This window comes from Carica papaya, chromosome 4 (genome assembly GCF_054855325.1).
Source record: "Carica papaya isolate Zhongbai chromosome 4, ASM5485532v1, whole genome shotgun sequence".
In the NCBI taxonomy this organism is placed as follows: Eukaryota; Viridiplantae; Streptophyta; class Magnoliopsida; order Brassicales; family Caricaceae; genus Carica; species Carica papaya.
In genome coordinates this window covers 29,570,481-29,585,969 of record NC_142312.1, presented here as the reverse complement: position 1 = coordinate 29,585,969, position 15,489 = coordinate 29,570,481, and the positions used below count along the sequence as shown (strand labels likewise).

The 15,489-nt window shown below is 34.0% G+C and overlaps 2 protein-coding genes and 1 long non-coding RNA gene across 3 annotated transcripts; all 3 read left to right on the top strand.

Moving 5' to 3' along the window:
- Positions 1–261: 261 nt before the first annotated feature.
- On the top strand, positions 262–2,242 carry LOC110818328 (uncharacterized). The gene has a single exon (XM_022047160.2). It carries the CDS (start codon positions 326–328, stop codon positions 1,940–1,942), a length of 1,617 nt encoding a protein of 538 aa, XP_021902852.2. The 5' UTR covers positions 262–325; the 3' UTR covers positions 1,943–2,242.
- A 4,527-nt stretch (positions 2,243–6,769) lies between these two features.
- LOC110818351 (uncharacterized) lies at positions 6,770–9,221 on the top strand. The gene is made up of 2 exons (XR_002540405.2): positions 6,770–7,407; positions 8,874–9,221. It is a non-coding gene; the product is annotated as an uncharacterized LOC110818351 (long non-coding RNA).
- Positions 9,222–12,035: 2,814 nt separating this feature from the next.
- On the top strand, positions 12,036–14,137 carry LOC110818334 (uncharacterized). Its single transcript, XM_022047173.2, has one exon. It carries the CDS (start codon positions 12,227–12,229, stop codon positions 13,865–13,867), a length of 1,641 nt encoding a protein of 546 aa, XP_021902865.2. The 5' UTR covers positions 12,036–12,226; the 3' UTR covers positions 13,868–14,137.
- Positions 14,138–15,489: the final 1,352 nt, after the last annotated feature.

Genomic DNA, 15,489 nt, shown 5'->3' with positions numbered 1-15,489 from the left:
ATAATAACTTAATTTATTTTTATATAAGGAGAGTAGAAAAATAATGACAGGGATATCAGTTTCAGTAAACTTTTTACCTGAGGAGAAGAGAATCTTTATGCTTTACTTATCCTGATGTTGGTTAATCAACAGGTTTTAATTTAATGCAAATAGCTCTTTTTCTATATCCAAATAATTTAGTGATCCAACGAAGTCTAAGTCGTCGTGATGTATTTTTTTTAATTTATTTATTAGAATCAATAATTGTATATTCAATGACCCTTCTAAGAACTGGTAATCTGAATCTCACAGAGAGCCAGAGAGAGAGAGAGAGCGAGAGAGAGAAATGGAACTTCATCATTTCAGTCACACACATCCGTTGACTTTCTATGAAGGGCCTGAAAATACCTATTGCTCCGGCTGCCTAGAGTCAATAGTCAAGGAATCTAGCTATGGTTGCAGCCAATGTGACTATTTTCTCCACAGAAGATGTGCAGAGCTACCCCGTGAAATTTCCCATCCTGTCCACCGAAGACACCCTCTTCTTCTTCAACCCTACCAGCAGGGACTTGATTGTGTTTTGTGCCGCCGCAGTGGGCAGAGCCTGGTTTATTACTGCTCTCTCTGTTACTTTTCCCTTGACATTAAATGTGCTGAAATTTTACCTCCGGTTATTCAATCTAAAACCCATGAACACCCTTTTACCCTCCTCTGCAAGAAAATCTCATTCTCTTGTGATGCTTGTGGCCGAGATGGCTCTCACTCTCCCTACGTTTGCACCTCCTGCAACCTCACAGTTCACAACCACTGTATTTCATTACCGAGAACCATCAGAATAATTCGCCATGAACATCTTCTCAAACATACTTTTTTTCTTCATGAAAGTGAGTCTGATTGGCGCCGCTGTTCGATTTGTCACGAGGGTCTGAGGGCAGATCGTGGGTGTTATCACTGTCCAGCATGCGATTATGCTGCCCATGTTCACTGCGCAACACGCTCTAATATATGGGATGGCACAACAAGAGATGAACAAGATGATACGGAGAGCAGTGAGGCAAGGCTAGATTCTATAATCAGGGTTGTTAAGGAAATCAAGCTGGGTGAAGACATGATTGCAGCTGAGATTGAGCATTTCAGCCATGAACATACCTTGATTTTCAGTAACGAGGTTAAGGATGATAAAGGTTGTGATGGATGCGGAATACCCATCTCGTCTCCATTTTATAGCTGTGAAGGGTGTGATTTCTTCCTCCATAAAACTTGTGCTGAATTACTCAGAAATAAGCTTTACCCATTTCACCAGCATACACTCACTCTTCAACCAAAATCACCTCATTCTAACAGAGTCTTAGCATGTAATGTCTGTTCAATCTACTCCAATGGTTTCTCTTACAACTGCGAGAGATGCAGTTTTAATCTCGATCTTCGCTGCTCTTCAATTTCGGACACTCTTACCCATCAAGCTCACGAACATAGTCTCTTTGCCTTCTTCAACAGAGCTGCATTGCGGGAATGCAAAGGCTGTGGTGCATTGGAAAAGAACGGACTGGGATGCCACGAATGTGGCTATGTTCTTGATTTCAAATGTGCTACACTACCACTCACAGCTATGCATAGCTATGACGACCATCCTCTGAAACTCACCTTCCAGGATGATTCGGATCAGCTTGAATGCGATGTATGCGAAGATAAGAGAAACCCAAATCATTGGTTCTACTCCTGTGATGATTGCGGTGTCACCATTCATCCCGAATGTGTTTTTGGCAAGTATCCTTATATTAAGGTTGGAGATACTTACACAATTGATTCTCACCCACATTCCCTCCGTTTCGTGAAGAAGACAGAGAAGTATCCTTCCTGCAACTCTTGCGGCCAACCCTGCACAGATTTGGCACTTGAATGTGCAGAGTCTGAATGTAGTTTTATAGTTCACTGGGAATGTGTTGCTCTTAACAAGTCTTGATTTTTAGAATATATTTGGCAGCCAAATCTATTTAAGTCTTGTAGTTTCTGCTACAAACGCAGTAAACGGAACAGGAGACTAAGATGGAGATCAAACTAAAGGTCGCCCCCATCACTGCTTTTCCAAGATTGACCGCAAGAAATTATCAAAGCTTTTGCCATATTTGCTTCTAAGAAAGATTCTGCAGGTCCTACTTGTAATAATAATGTTGGAATTTATTGTTGCCCTCTTGTATGCATCTCTGTTTTCAAATTCATTTGAGGTTTTTTTTTTTAATGATCTTAGCAAGTTTAGTCTGAACTTGGCTTTTTGCCTAATTGTCCATTTTCCAAAATCAAACCGAAAAGAGGTTCTTTCACTTTCTGCAATAAGGAGAAAATTGGAGAATGTTTGCAATTTATTTAGTGTTCGTAAAAAATTAATATATTTTATTCTATTTTATTTGTTTTATGACAATTGAGATAAAGGGTATTCTATTTTATTTCATTGAAAAAAGAACATTCACATCAAGCACATAAACTAGGGAATAAAAGAGAAAATTCTCTGAGTGGCCTTACTGTAATACCCAGCTCAAAAAAAAAAAAGAAAAAAAAAAAACAAAAACAAAACCTGTGGAATATATATATATGTATATGTATATATATATATATAATTAAACAAAAGAAAAAACCCTATAAAAAAAAAAGAAAAGAAAAATCCACAGAAGAAAAAAACACGTGGCCATATAATATATATATATATATATATGGATATACATAATTAAGTACTAGAAAAAAAAAAAAATAGATAGAGAAGAGAGAGGGCCAAGCGGCATTGACCGGAGAAGGGTCGCACGGTGTTGTGCAATCGAAGGAGAAAGAAAGAGGAAAGGAATCGCCATCCGTTAGAAAGAGAAAAATAGGAGAGAGAAGAGACGTGGTGGGTAGAGCGAGAAAGAGAGAAGAAAGAAGAAATAAAAAAAAAAGAAGAGTTGCGGGAAAGGAGAAAGAGGAAAAAAAAAGAAAGAAAAAAAAAGAAAAAGAAAAGAAAAGAAAAAAAAAAGAAAAGAAAGAAAAAAAAATGAAAGAAAAGAAAAGTAAAAAAAAAAGAAAAAAATGAAAAAAAATGAAAGAAAAGAAAGGAAAAAAAGGAGAAAAAAAGAAAAAAAGAAAAAAAAATAAAGGAAGAAAAAATTGGAAGTGTGGCGACCAATATGATATTGGTGAGCCGCATTCGACAATGCGCGCTGATTCGATCATCAGCGCCGGACATTTTCAGTAACACGGGTGTGATGACATGTGGTGACGCTGGCGACTTAGATCGCGTATCCGAAAGTAAAACCTCTTCATAATTTCGTATAATATAGTTTTTAAAATTATTTATAACTTAATATATATATTTTTTTATTATAAATGAGAAAAATTATTCAAACGGTATTCGAATTTTCGAAAGAATCGTAGATCGAGTTAGAAAAGAATTTTACATAGAAAAATTGGATACACTGCACCTGCTGTGTGATTTGGTGCAGATATACGACGTCCTGTACTTGCTGTGTGATCTAGTACAGTTGCGCGAGAAATTTGAGTATCCTGTGCTTGCTGTGTGATCTCGTACAAGATAATTTAGAAAGTAGTTTGAAATGTACAGCTTTGATGTGTGTGATGATATCGTGTATTTTATGTGTGTTTGTGTTTAATTATGCATAAAAATTAAGATATTAGATATGAAATAAATAAATTGAAAATGATAGAGATTTAAAAAGAGTATACAGTGTAAGAACTCTTAATACCTACTCGTTTAGTCTGAATCGAAGAAGGGAGTGTGTGTGTGTGGCTGAAGTTCATCGGATATGGTGAGTCTGCACATGGATATAGTTTGAAATCTAATCCAGACGTAGATAGTTGTTTGCGAGTGTGAGTCACCTAGCAAACGTAATTGTTGTGGCCAATATGAGATTTTATGTGTATGTTATCCATGCGCTGTGGGGATCCATTTCGCATCTCCTCAATGACGATATAAATAGTATCGCACGATGAAACCTTAGATTGTGATATTTCGAGTGTAAGTGTAATTTGAAATGAAAAAAAAAATTAGTTTAAAAGAGTAAGGATTAGAATATATTTCGTGTGATGATTTGTTTTGTTGTGTATTTGATTGAGATGCTTTGTTTGACATTTTTTTTATTATAAATATTATTATATTTTACATATTGCATGAAATGTATATACATAATAAATCTCTATTATAGAATCTTTTTTTTTATTGAACTCGTGAAGCTCACCCCAATTCACCCCCATCCAGGTAAGAGGAAGTCAAAGATCAAAAGAAGATGACGAAGAAAACTTTATTAGTTTTTATTTTAATATTGTAAATTAATTTAGATTTTTTAATTATTTTTAAATAAATAATTATCCAGTCACAAAGGATGTATATTAAAGTATAGTTCAGCTGTATGTTTAATATTTATCTGTTCTATAAGTTGGAAATATTGTACTACTGTCTGTACCCACCGACATTGGAATTTGGGGTATTACAGGTGGTATCAGAGCACACGTTCCTCAGAACTAGCCTTTGTGACATGAGGTATAGGAACTTTAGGAGGTGTAGGACCAAGAGAATTTAGGAGAGTGACTCCTAAAAGATGCTTTCGACATTCTCTAAAATATTTATCAACATGGAAAATAAGAGAACAACATTCAACAAATCTAGCAATAGGAACCACATAAGTTATTTTTTGGCAAACTTAAGACTCCACAAATAAGGGGTTCAACCTGAAATTAACGGACGACAATAATAACCAACCACCATCGTCGAACTTCACAAGTCTTGAGGAAAATCATGAGGAAAATCATCAAAATCTTAACCTTTTATTGACCTATTGAACCTGTAAAGCCAAGTGACTGCGATAAAGTTCTTAGGAAAAAGTATTTAATTTCCATTAAGATAAGAAAGTAGTTCCTAGGGGAGCGAGAATCTCCCAACTGAGAGAAAATTTTCTAGGAGCGAGAAACACTTTCCCATTTGGAACCAATGCTTCAACTAGGAGAAAACTTCTCATCTAGGTGAAAGTCCCCAAAGTGGCACTAAAAGTCTCTTAAATAGGACTTGCTTGAATGGCCAGAATCCTTTAGAGGAAGAAAATTCCTTAATGTGATGAATTTTCTCACATAGCAGGAAGATTCCTTAGTTAAAAAAAAAAAAGAAAAAAATCCTAGAAGGGGGGGTTTCCTGAACTAGAGCAATATTCCTCAAATAAGAGAAATTCAGTAGGTGGAAAGAAAATCTATCAAGTGAGAAAATTTCTCAATCTGAAGAAATTCTCAAAATGAGAGAACCATCTAACAAATTCTAGGCCTGATAGGAACCAAATGGCTATTTAATTTTTTTTAAGAATTCTCGTTGCATCCCTCTAGGGAAACAAATGCCCTCACTATTTTAAAATTCTTTTCCAACTATGTTTAGAGACTTAAATAGTGGTTCCGAATCTTAGGGAAACAAATAACCATATTCTTAGAAATTAAACTGTCATCCTAGGAACTAAAATCAAACAATGCCTAACTAGAATTCTCATTTCTTAAAGTTCTAATACTCTTAGGAAAATTCCGTAGGTGAAGGATATAGTTGTAGGAGTTGTGCTCACATCCAGCTATTTAGCAAATTTTCAATGTGTTTCCTACCAAAGTAGTGTAACGAAAGTGTGATGAACTACCGTCACCACACTAGATGATTTTTCTCTTCAAACCAAAAAGAGTAAATTGATGGTGTGATAAACTAGTGACTCATATCTTAAGCTCATAGTTAAGAGCAGTCTCTTGGAATTCTTAGAAACTTGGAGTGTACTTGTGAGAATTAGAACTAAACGTAGCTGTTCTTAGTAAAAATAATGATTAAATATGCTATTAAAAGAATTTCTAATCACGTTAAAAAATAATCATCAATTCTGTAACTTTATATGCCCAATTCAACTAGTCACACTTTAATTGTTAAAAGCTAGAAAACTAATGAATTAAATTAGGCACCTGAAACTTAAGGATTGATATGGCTTTAGATAAAATAATACTTCTCTAACTATACTAGTTGTTTTTAAGAAAATCTAAATAAAATATCATTTCGTTTAAACTCGCAAATAGAGAAACACGCTTTAGAAACTAATCCAATGAAATGAAATTGAGAAAAATATGAGTACAATTTCACCAAAGATATTTTCACCCAATAGAAATATTGTTACTTGACCACTTGATTGGAACCTAAGTTCCTAAATGACCGTGTTTATGAAATTAAATTTCGAAGAGAGAGGAAACAAAATCCTAAAAGAAGTGTTCTGATAACAAAATCATTATAACGATAAATTTTAGAAAACAAACTCCCTTGCACTAAGGAAGAAAATAAAGATAATTGGATACAAAAAACACCTTTAAACCTACAGACCTTCACTAGTAAGAAATTGAAAAAAAAATATCAAAAGCTAAAATGATTCCGTTAAAGAATATATCATAACCACTCCAATGAGTTGACAATATTATCAATAGAATACATAGATGTTTGTTTTAGGGTTCTTGCAAATGAAAATTTAGAGGGCCAAAGTTTCTTAGGAGGAGAGGAAATTCCCACCTGAGATAAAAATTCCCCCAAGGAGGGAGATGAGTGATTCCAATTAATTGACATGTAATTTAGATGACAAAATTATTTTAAAGGGGGGATTTGTAATACCCAGCTGGTACCCAGCTAGGTACAAAAAAAAACAAAAAAAAATCTATAGAATATATATATATGTATATGTATATATATAATTAAACAAAAGAAAAAAAAGAAAATTAAAGAAAGAAACAAAAGAAGAATTCAGAGTGTACTATGGGAGCAGAATAGGAAAACATGTGGCCATATATAATATATATATATGTATATATATATAATTAAGTAACAGAAAAAAGAAAAAAAAAGAAGAAAAAAATAGATAGAGAAGAGAGAGGGTCGAGCGACATCAACGGGAGAGAGAGAAGGGTCCCACGGTGTTGCACGATGCTCAATTGAAGGAGAAAGAAAGAGAAGAGGAATCACCATTGGTTAGAGAGAGAAAAAGAGGAGAAAGAGAAGAGACGCGGTGGGTAGAGAGAAAAAGAGAGAAAAAAGAAGAAAGAGGAAGAAAAGAAAAAGAAAGAAGAAGAAGATAGGAAAAAGAAGGAAGAAAGAAAAAAAAAGAAGAAGAGGAGATGCAATAAAGGAGGAAGAAGAAGAAAAAAAAAAGAGAAAGAGGAGCTGTGGGAAAGGAGGAAGAAGAAGAAGAAAAAAAGAAAAGAAGAAAAAAGAAAAAAAAGAAGAGAAAGAAAAAGAAAAGAAAGAAAAAAATAGAAGTGTGGCGACCAATATGATGTTGGTGCACCACATGCGACAACGCGCGCTGATCGCAATCATCAGCGCCTGGCATTTTCGGTAATATGCGTGTGATGGTGTGTGGTGACGCTGGCGATTGGGACTGCGTATCGAAGGTAAAATTTCTTTCTAATTTCGCGTAATATAGTTTCTAAAGTTATTCATAATTTAATCCATGTTTTTTTTATTATAAATGAAGAAAATTATCCAAACTGTATTCGGATTTTCGAGAGAACCGTAGATCGAGTTAAAAAGGATTCTCAAAACTTTCGTGATCACACAGTATGTAAGAATTATGTGTATTCCATATGGAGACATAAATTATATATTTATGTAAATGTGTATATGTATAGTGCATTATGTGTAAATATTTAAATGTATGTAAAATATATTAAGAATATAATTTGTATGTCTAATTTGCATTTGTGTGTATTTAGATAGTACATATATATATATATATATCTACATTGTTATGCATGTGTGTGTATATATATATATAAATATACGATAAATGATATATGAATTAATAAGAACAGAGCTGATAAAAATAAATGTATGAATAAATATATATATAGTATGTTGTGTGTGATTATGTGTACGTGTTTAAGTATGAATGTGTGTATGTAATGATAGAGATTGTGTGTGTAAATATAAATATATATTCGGTGTGAGATATATAGTGATGGTATATGTCTGTATTGTAATATATGTGCGTATTAATATGTGTGTACATATGTTATGCATGTGAAATGTATAACCAGTATGTGTACATGTGAAAATTGGGTACACTACACTTGTGTGATCTGGTGCAGATGTACGACGCGCTGTACTTACTGTGTCATCTAGTACAGTTGCACGAGAAATCTGAGTATCTTGTGCTTGCTGTGTGATTTGGTATAGGATGATTCAGAAAGTAGTTTAAAATATATAGCTCTGATGTGCGTGATGATATCGTGTATTTTATATGTGTGTTTGTGTTTAATTACGCATAAAAATTAAGATGTGAGATATGAAATAAGTGAATTGAAAATAAGGGAGATTTGAAAAGAGTATAGAATGTAAGGACCATAGATACTTACTCGTTTAGTCTAAATCGAGGAGGGGAGTGTGTGTGTGTGGCTAAAGTTCAGTAGGTATAGTGAACCTGTACATGGATAGAGTTTGAAACCTATTCAAGACGTTGATAAGTATTTGCGAGTGTGGATCACTTAGCAAACGTAACTGCTGTGGCCAATGTGAGATTTTGTGTGTGTGCTATCCATGCGATGAGGGGATCCATTTCGCCTCTCATCGATGATGATATAAATGGTATCGCGCGATGAAATCTTAGATTGTGATATTTTGAGTGTAAGTTTGATTTGAAATGAGAACAAAAATTAGGTTAAAAGAATGAGGATTATAATATGTTTCGTGTGATGATTTGTTTTGTTGTGTATTTAATTAAGATGCTTTCTTTGACATTTTCTGATTATAAATATTATTATATTTTATATATTTCGTGAATGTATGTATGTAAGTCTCCATTATAAATTTTTTTTTTTTACCGAGCTCGTAAAACTCACCCCAATTCACCCTCATCCAGGTAAGAGGAAGTCAAAGATCAATGGAAGATGACGAAAAAAAAATTATTAGTTTTTATTTTAATATTGTAAATTAATTTATATTTTTCAATTATTTGTAAACAAATAATTATCCAATCACAAGTGATGTGTATTAAAGTGTAGTTCTGCTACATATTTAATATTTATTTGTTCTACTAGTTGGAAATATTGTGCTAACGTCTGTACCCACCGACATTGGAGTTCGAGATGTTACACTTACTTCAAGTGATTCCTTCAGGATACAAGAAGTTAGGCTTATAATATACACAAAGAGACAAACAGTTGTGTTGCTTGTTGATCAATACATCTTTTGAGTTGCACCGGTTGAATACTTCCCTTCATTTTGGTAAACTATTTTTCTTTGTTTCGAGCAAATCAGATTCTTGATATTCCTGATAAAAATTACAGTAATCATAGAAACAATACTACACTTAAATATTTTTTTAAAAAACTACCATCAAATCACATTAAACTGTATATTTCATCTTTGCATCAGAAATAGATATTGATTAGCTTCTCATATAATAGATATGGCTTTTTGAGAGAAAACCAACAGGGCCAGATGAATTTGCTAGTCTTTCTCATAAATAAAATTTTAATTAGTTCATTGCTGAAGATTTTAATGGTATTTTTTCTTCTGTAGGAGTATTTATGCATTATTATGGGTTTCATTTATTAGAAATAACTTATTAAAAATCTTGCAACTTATCCATCTTCATTATTGGATTTTCTATCCAGATTTTTTACTTCATGCTTCTTTAAACACACACAGAGCAAGCACCAAAATGTACATGAAGTTAAGTGATATTAGAGCTTTTATATTCCTTGAAGGACTTGAAATCGGAGAATTTTTCGATTGTAAAATCACAAAAGTTAACCACCAAAAACAAAAAAAAAGCTCTGTACATAGCCTTGAGTTGTTTGGGAAGCATTTCTCCACCAGTTTTTAATGAAGAAAACTATCAACTTTGGGCCGTTAGAGTGAAGAACTTCTTGAAGGAGATGGATCTATAGGAAGCTATTGACGTTGGGAAGATCTCTGTCCTTTAAGAGCAAACCCAATTGTAAATCAAAAGAAACATCACACATAAGAAGTGACAAAGAAGTACAAGGCCATTTCCTTCATTTACTCGGCTGTATCCGAAACAATATTTATGAGATTATGTCATGTGAAATGGGTTCACAGATACAAATACTCAACTTAGGGAGAGAGTTTGAAGTCCTTAAGATAGATAATTCATATTCTGTAAATGAGTTCATGGAGAGGGTGATGAAGGTTGTAAACTAAGTGAAGTTCCTTAGAAAAGAGCCACAGGATAAAAGGATGGTGGAGAAAGTGCTTGTACGTCTTCCACAGAGGTATAAGGCCAAAATCTCAACTTTTCCAAAGATCACTTTAGCTGAATTAGTGACTGCATTTTATGAGATAATAAATATCTTAATTTTGTAAAATAATTAATTATAAATATCTTAATAGTGTGTGTATATATATAGCTATAAATTAATTACATAATTACTAGGTTATAACATTGCATTAATAACAAATTATTTTTTTGTTTGTTTCTTTGATTTTTGTTTTATCCCACACTTTTCAGAATATTTTTTCCTTGATTTTTGGTCTCAGATCTTAGCTGGAATGATATTTTTTTTTTTAGATTTGAAAAACGCACGTTTTAATTTAAATCTGTTGTTGTGTACGACTTTTAGCCTTGCCCAAGACTAAGTTATTTATCCGGTGAACACAAGCCTTACCAAAGGCTTGTTTTTGGGATGATGACATTTTTTCACAAATTCTTCCCATTTTCATCATGTCCTGCAACAAAACATATAAAATAGTTCGAATTAGATTATATTCCATCAAGTTTAACAACCTAAAAGTGGATAATAATCATGTCGTTTTAGGCACTATCAGCCCGACAGGAAGGCACACGCATTTCTCCCTTCCCTTTTCCCATTTTAATTTATGAGAAAAATTAATTAATTTCTTATTTTAAACATGCGGGATGTCATAGAGTGCAGTTTATTAAATACTATTGCATTTATATATATCATGTACATTGAAGTAAGAAACTAACATTATTCTCTATCTTTAAACAAAAACAAAAAGTCAAAAGTTTCAAAATTCTAGTAAAATTTGTAGTAAAACCTGTAAACATTAATAGAAATCTTGTTATGTAAACTTTATCATAAAACTGTGAGGATAGAAAAGGTGCACGTACTAGAAAGTTTTATTACGCACCAATCTTTTCCCTCTATGTTCATTCATGAATTTTTCTTTGTGATTGATTCTCATATGAAAATGCAATGAAGATTCTTATCGTTTTATATCTACGGTTACTTTTTTATTATTTATAGTTGCATCATTTAAATGTAAGTTCATTTTGATCCAACATTGTCTTTCCAAGACTACGGTGAGAAAATTGATTAGTTGATCTGCCTATTGTCTTGTATATTTTTCAAGAGGAGGTGATTCTAATTCGTTGATTATTATAGTTATTTTCTCTGAGTAGTTGTACACTTTGTGTTGGACAATTGAATTTCACCGAAAAAATTTACTATTTAATGTTTCTATATTTAGAACGTCAATGAAAATCATTAGATCACTAAAAATATTTGCTCTTCTACTTTTCATGTTTAGAATGTGAATTAAGTTTGAATTTTCTAATGAATTCATCGCTCTTTTTTTTTGTTTTCTCTCTAGGACTTTACATTTGCTCCCAAAAAAAGGGTTTTGCTATTTGTTGATGTAGATAGACTTTATTAAACTTACATTTCTTTTAGTGTAGGTAAACAAGAGTTAATGGTGCTTTACGAAGGTAAATTCCAATGGGATTGGTGGCTGCTGAGGAAACTCTGTTGTGTAGGGAGGAGAAGGGAATTAAATATACTATTATTTATAATATTAGAGATCGCCTTTGTATACCTGTTTCTTAATAATATAAACATCATAATTTTAACAGTTCTTAATAAATACTAACACTCAAATTAAAAACCCATTAAAAAGAAATTAAATTTTATGTGAAAACAAATATATATATATATATATATATATATATATATATAACAGCTTTTCGTTTTCCATATACTTTGCTTCTTGTCTGGGCAACTGTAAATGTATTCGTCTCCGTCATACGCAAATAACTCTTTTTTAAATGCAAATAATTTAGTGAACCAACGAAGTCTTAAGTCGGCTTCAGGTCTGTCTTTAAAGTTCAGTGTGCACAGCGTGATGTATTTTTTAATGTTACACGAGAATCAATAATTGCATATTCAATAATCCCTGTGATAAATAACTGGTAGTCTCGGTCTCACAGAGAGCCGGAGATTGAGAAAAATGGAACTTCATCATTTCACTCACACACATCCAATGACTTTCTTTGAAGGCCAAAACAGAGACAATGATGCTGAAAATACCGATTGCTCCGGCTGCCTGGATCCAATACTCAAGGAATCTAGCTATGGTTGCACTCAATGTAACTATTTTCTCCACAAAAAATGTGCAGAGCTACCCAGTAAAATTTCCCATCCTATCCACCCAAGACGCATTCTTCTTCTTCGATTCTACGAGCCGGGATTTGAATGTGTTTTGTGCACCCGCTATGAAGGGATCATGGTTTATAGCTGCTCTCTGTGTGACTTTTCCATTGACATCAGATGTGCTGAAATTTTACCTTCGGTTATTCAATCCCAAATCCATCAACACCCTTTTAACCTCCTCTGCAAGAAAATCTCATTCTCTTGCGATGCTTGTGGCGAAGATGGCTCTCACTCTCCCTACGTTTGCGCCTCCTGCAACCTCACAGTTCACTACCACTGTACTTCATTACCAAGAACCATCAGAATAATTCGCCATGAACATCTTCTCAGACACGTTTATTTTCTTCATGAAAGTGAGTCTGAATGGAGCCGCTGTTCGATTTGTCACCAGGATCTGAGGACATCTAGTGGGTGTTATCATTGTGCAGCATGCGATTATGCCGCCCATGTCCACTGCGCAAAAGACTCTAACATATGGGATGGCACAACAAGAGATGAAGAAGATGGTACGGAGGGCAGTGAGGCCAGGCTAGATTCTATAATCAGGATTTTTAAGGAAATCAAGCTGGATGAAGACATGATTGCAGCTGAGATTGAGCATTTCAGCCATGAACATACTTTGACTTTCAGTAATGAGGGTAAGGATGATAAATTTTGTGATGGGTGCGTAATACCCATTTCGTCTCCATTTTATTGCTGTGAAGGGTGTGATTTCTTCCTCCATAAAACTTGTGCTGAATTACCCAGAAATAAGCATTACCCATTTCACCCGCATACACTTACTCTTCTACCAAAATCGCCTCATTCTAACAATATCTTCGCATGTAATGTCTGTTCAATCTACTCCAACGGCTTCTCTTACACCTGCGAGATGTGCAGTTTTGATGTCGATCTTCGATGCTCTTCAATTTCAGACACCCTTATCCATCAAGCTCATAAACATAGCCTCTTTGCCATCTTCGAGAAAATTATGAAGCGGCGCTGCAATGGCTGTGGTGCATTGGAAAAGAACGGACTGCGATGCAGTGAATGTTGGTATTTTCTTGATTTCAAATGCGCTACACTACCACTCACAGCTATGCACAGCTATGACGACCATCCTCTGAGACTCACCTTCCATGATGATTCAGATTCAGATAAGCTTTATTGCGATGTATGCGAAGATAAGAGAAACCCAGATCACTGGTTCTACTCCTGTGATGATTGTGGTGTCACCATTCATCCCGAATGTGTATTTGGCAAGTATCCTTGTATTAAGCTTGGAGATACTTGCACAATTGATTCTCACCCACACACACTCCATTTCGTGAAGAAGACAGAGAAGTATCCTTCCTGCAACTCTTGCGGCCAACCCTGCACAGATTTGGCACTTGAGTGTGCAGAGTCTGAATGTAGTTTTATAGTCCACTGGGAATGTGTTGCTCGTAACAAGTCTTGATTCTAAGAATACTTTCGGCAGCCAATATATATGTCTTGTAGTTCTGCCACAAACACAGTAAAGGGAACAGGAGACTAAGATGGAGATCAAACAAAGAGCCTACCTCCATCACTGCTTTACCAAGATGGACCACAAGAAAATTATCAAAGCTTTTGCCATATTTGCATCCAAGAGGGATTCCACAGGTCCTACTTATAATAATAATGTTGGAATTTATTGTTTCGCTCTTGTATGTACGACTCTTTTCGAATTCATTTGAGTTTTCTTTTATGATCTTAGTAAGTGTAGTCTAAATACTGCTTTTTCCTAATTCGTCATTTTTTCAAAATCAAACTGGCAAGAGGTTCTTTCACTTTCTGCAATAAGGAGAAGATTAGAGAATGTTTGCAACTTATATGATGTTTATAAAAAATTTTATTCTACTTTATTTGTTTTATGACAATTGAGATAGAGCGTGTTCTAATTTATTTCAGTGAAAAAGAAGAACATTTATATGAAGTCCCATAAACAAAATGTACCTTAAAAAACTGAGAGATAGAATAAAAAATTCTCCGAGTGACCTTACTCCATGTTGTTCCTCCGGGATAAGAGAAGTTGGGTTTAAGATATACAAAAGGAGACAAACAGTTGTTCTGCTTGTTGATCAATACATACTCTGAGTTGCAACGGTTGAATACTTCCCTTCGAGCAAATCAGATTGTTGATACTCCTGATAGAGATTACAGTAATCATAGAAACAGTACTACACTTAACATCATTAAGAAAAACTATGCTCAAATCGCATTGAACTGTATATTTCATCTTTGCATCAGAAATAGATATTGATTAGCTTCTCATATAACAGATTTGGCTTTTTGAGAAGTTGTAAAATGTTAAGTAAAGAGAGAGAACCAAGAGGGGCCAGATGAATTTGCTAGCCTTTCTCATAAATAAATTTTCAATTAGTTCATTGCTGAAGATTCTAATGGTACATTTTCTTCTGTTGGAGTATTTATGCGTTATTATGGGTTCCATTTATTAGAAATAACATATTAAAAATCTTGCAACTTATCCATCTTCATTGTTGGATTTCTCTCCAAATTTTTCACTTCATGTTTCTCTAAACGCACACAGGGCAAGCACCAAAAAGGACATGAAGCTAAGTGATATCAGAGCTTTTATATTCCTTGAAGTACCTGAAATCATAAAAATTTTCAACTGCAAAATCACAAAAGTTAACCACCAAAAATAAAAAAGTTTCTGTACATGGCCTCGGGTTGTTTGGGAAGCATTTCTGCACCAATTTTTGATGAAGAAAGCTATCAACTTTGGGCAATGAAGACATTTTTGAAGGAGATGGATCTGCAGAAAGCTATTGAAGTTGGAGAAGATCTCCGTCATTTAAAAGAAAACCCAATCATGAATCAAATGAAACATCAGGCTTAAGAAGTGGCAAAGAAGTACAAGGCTCTTTCCTTCATTTACTCGGCTGTACCCGAAACAATATTTATGAGATTATGTCATGTGAAATGGGCTACAAAATCAATGAGGTGTTTTAAGGAAGTGAGAAGAAAAAACCAATACAAATACTCAACTTAGGGAGAGAGTTTGAAGTCCTTAAGATAAATAATGCGTATTCTGTA

Excerpts from the sequence above, each read along its gene's own strand:
- LOC110818328 (XM_022047160.2), top strand. The coding sequence starts at position 326 with ATGGAACTTCATCATTTCAGTCACACACATCCGTTGACTTTCTATGAA.
- LOC110818334 (XM_022047173.2), top strand. The coding sequence starts at position 12,227 with ATGGAACTTCATCATTTCACTCACACACATCCAATGACTTTCTTTGAA.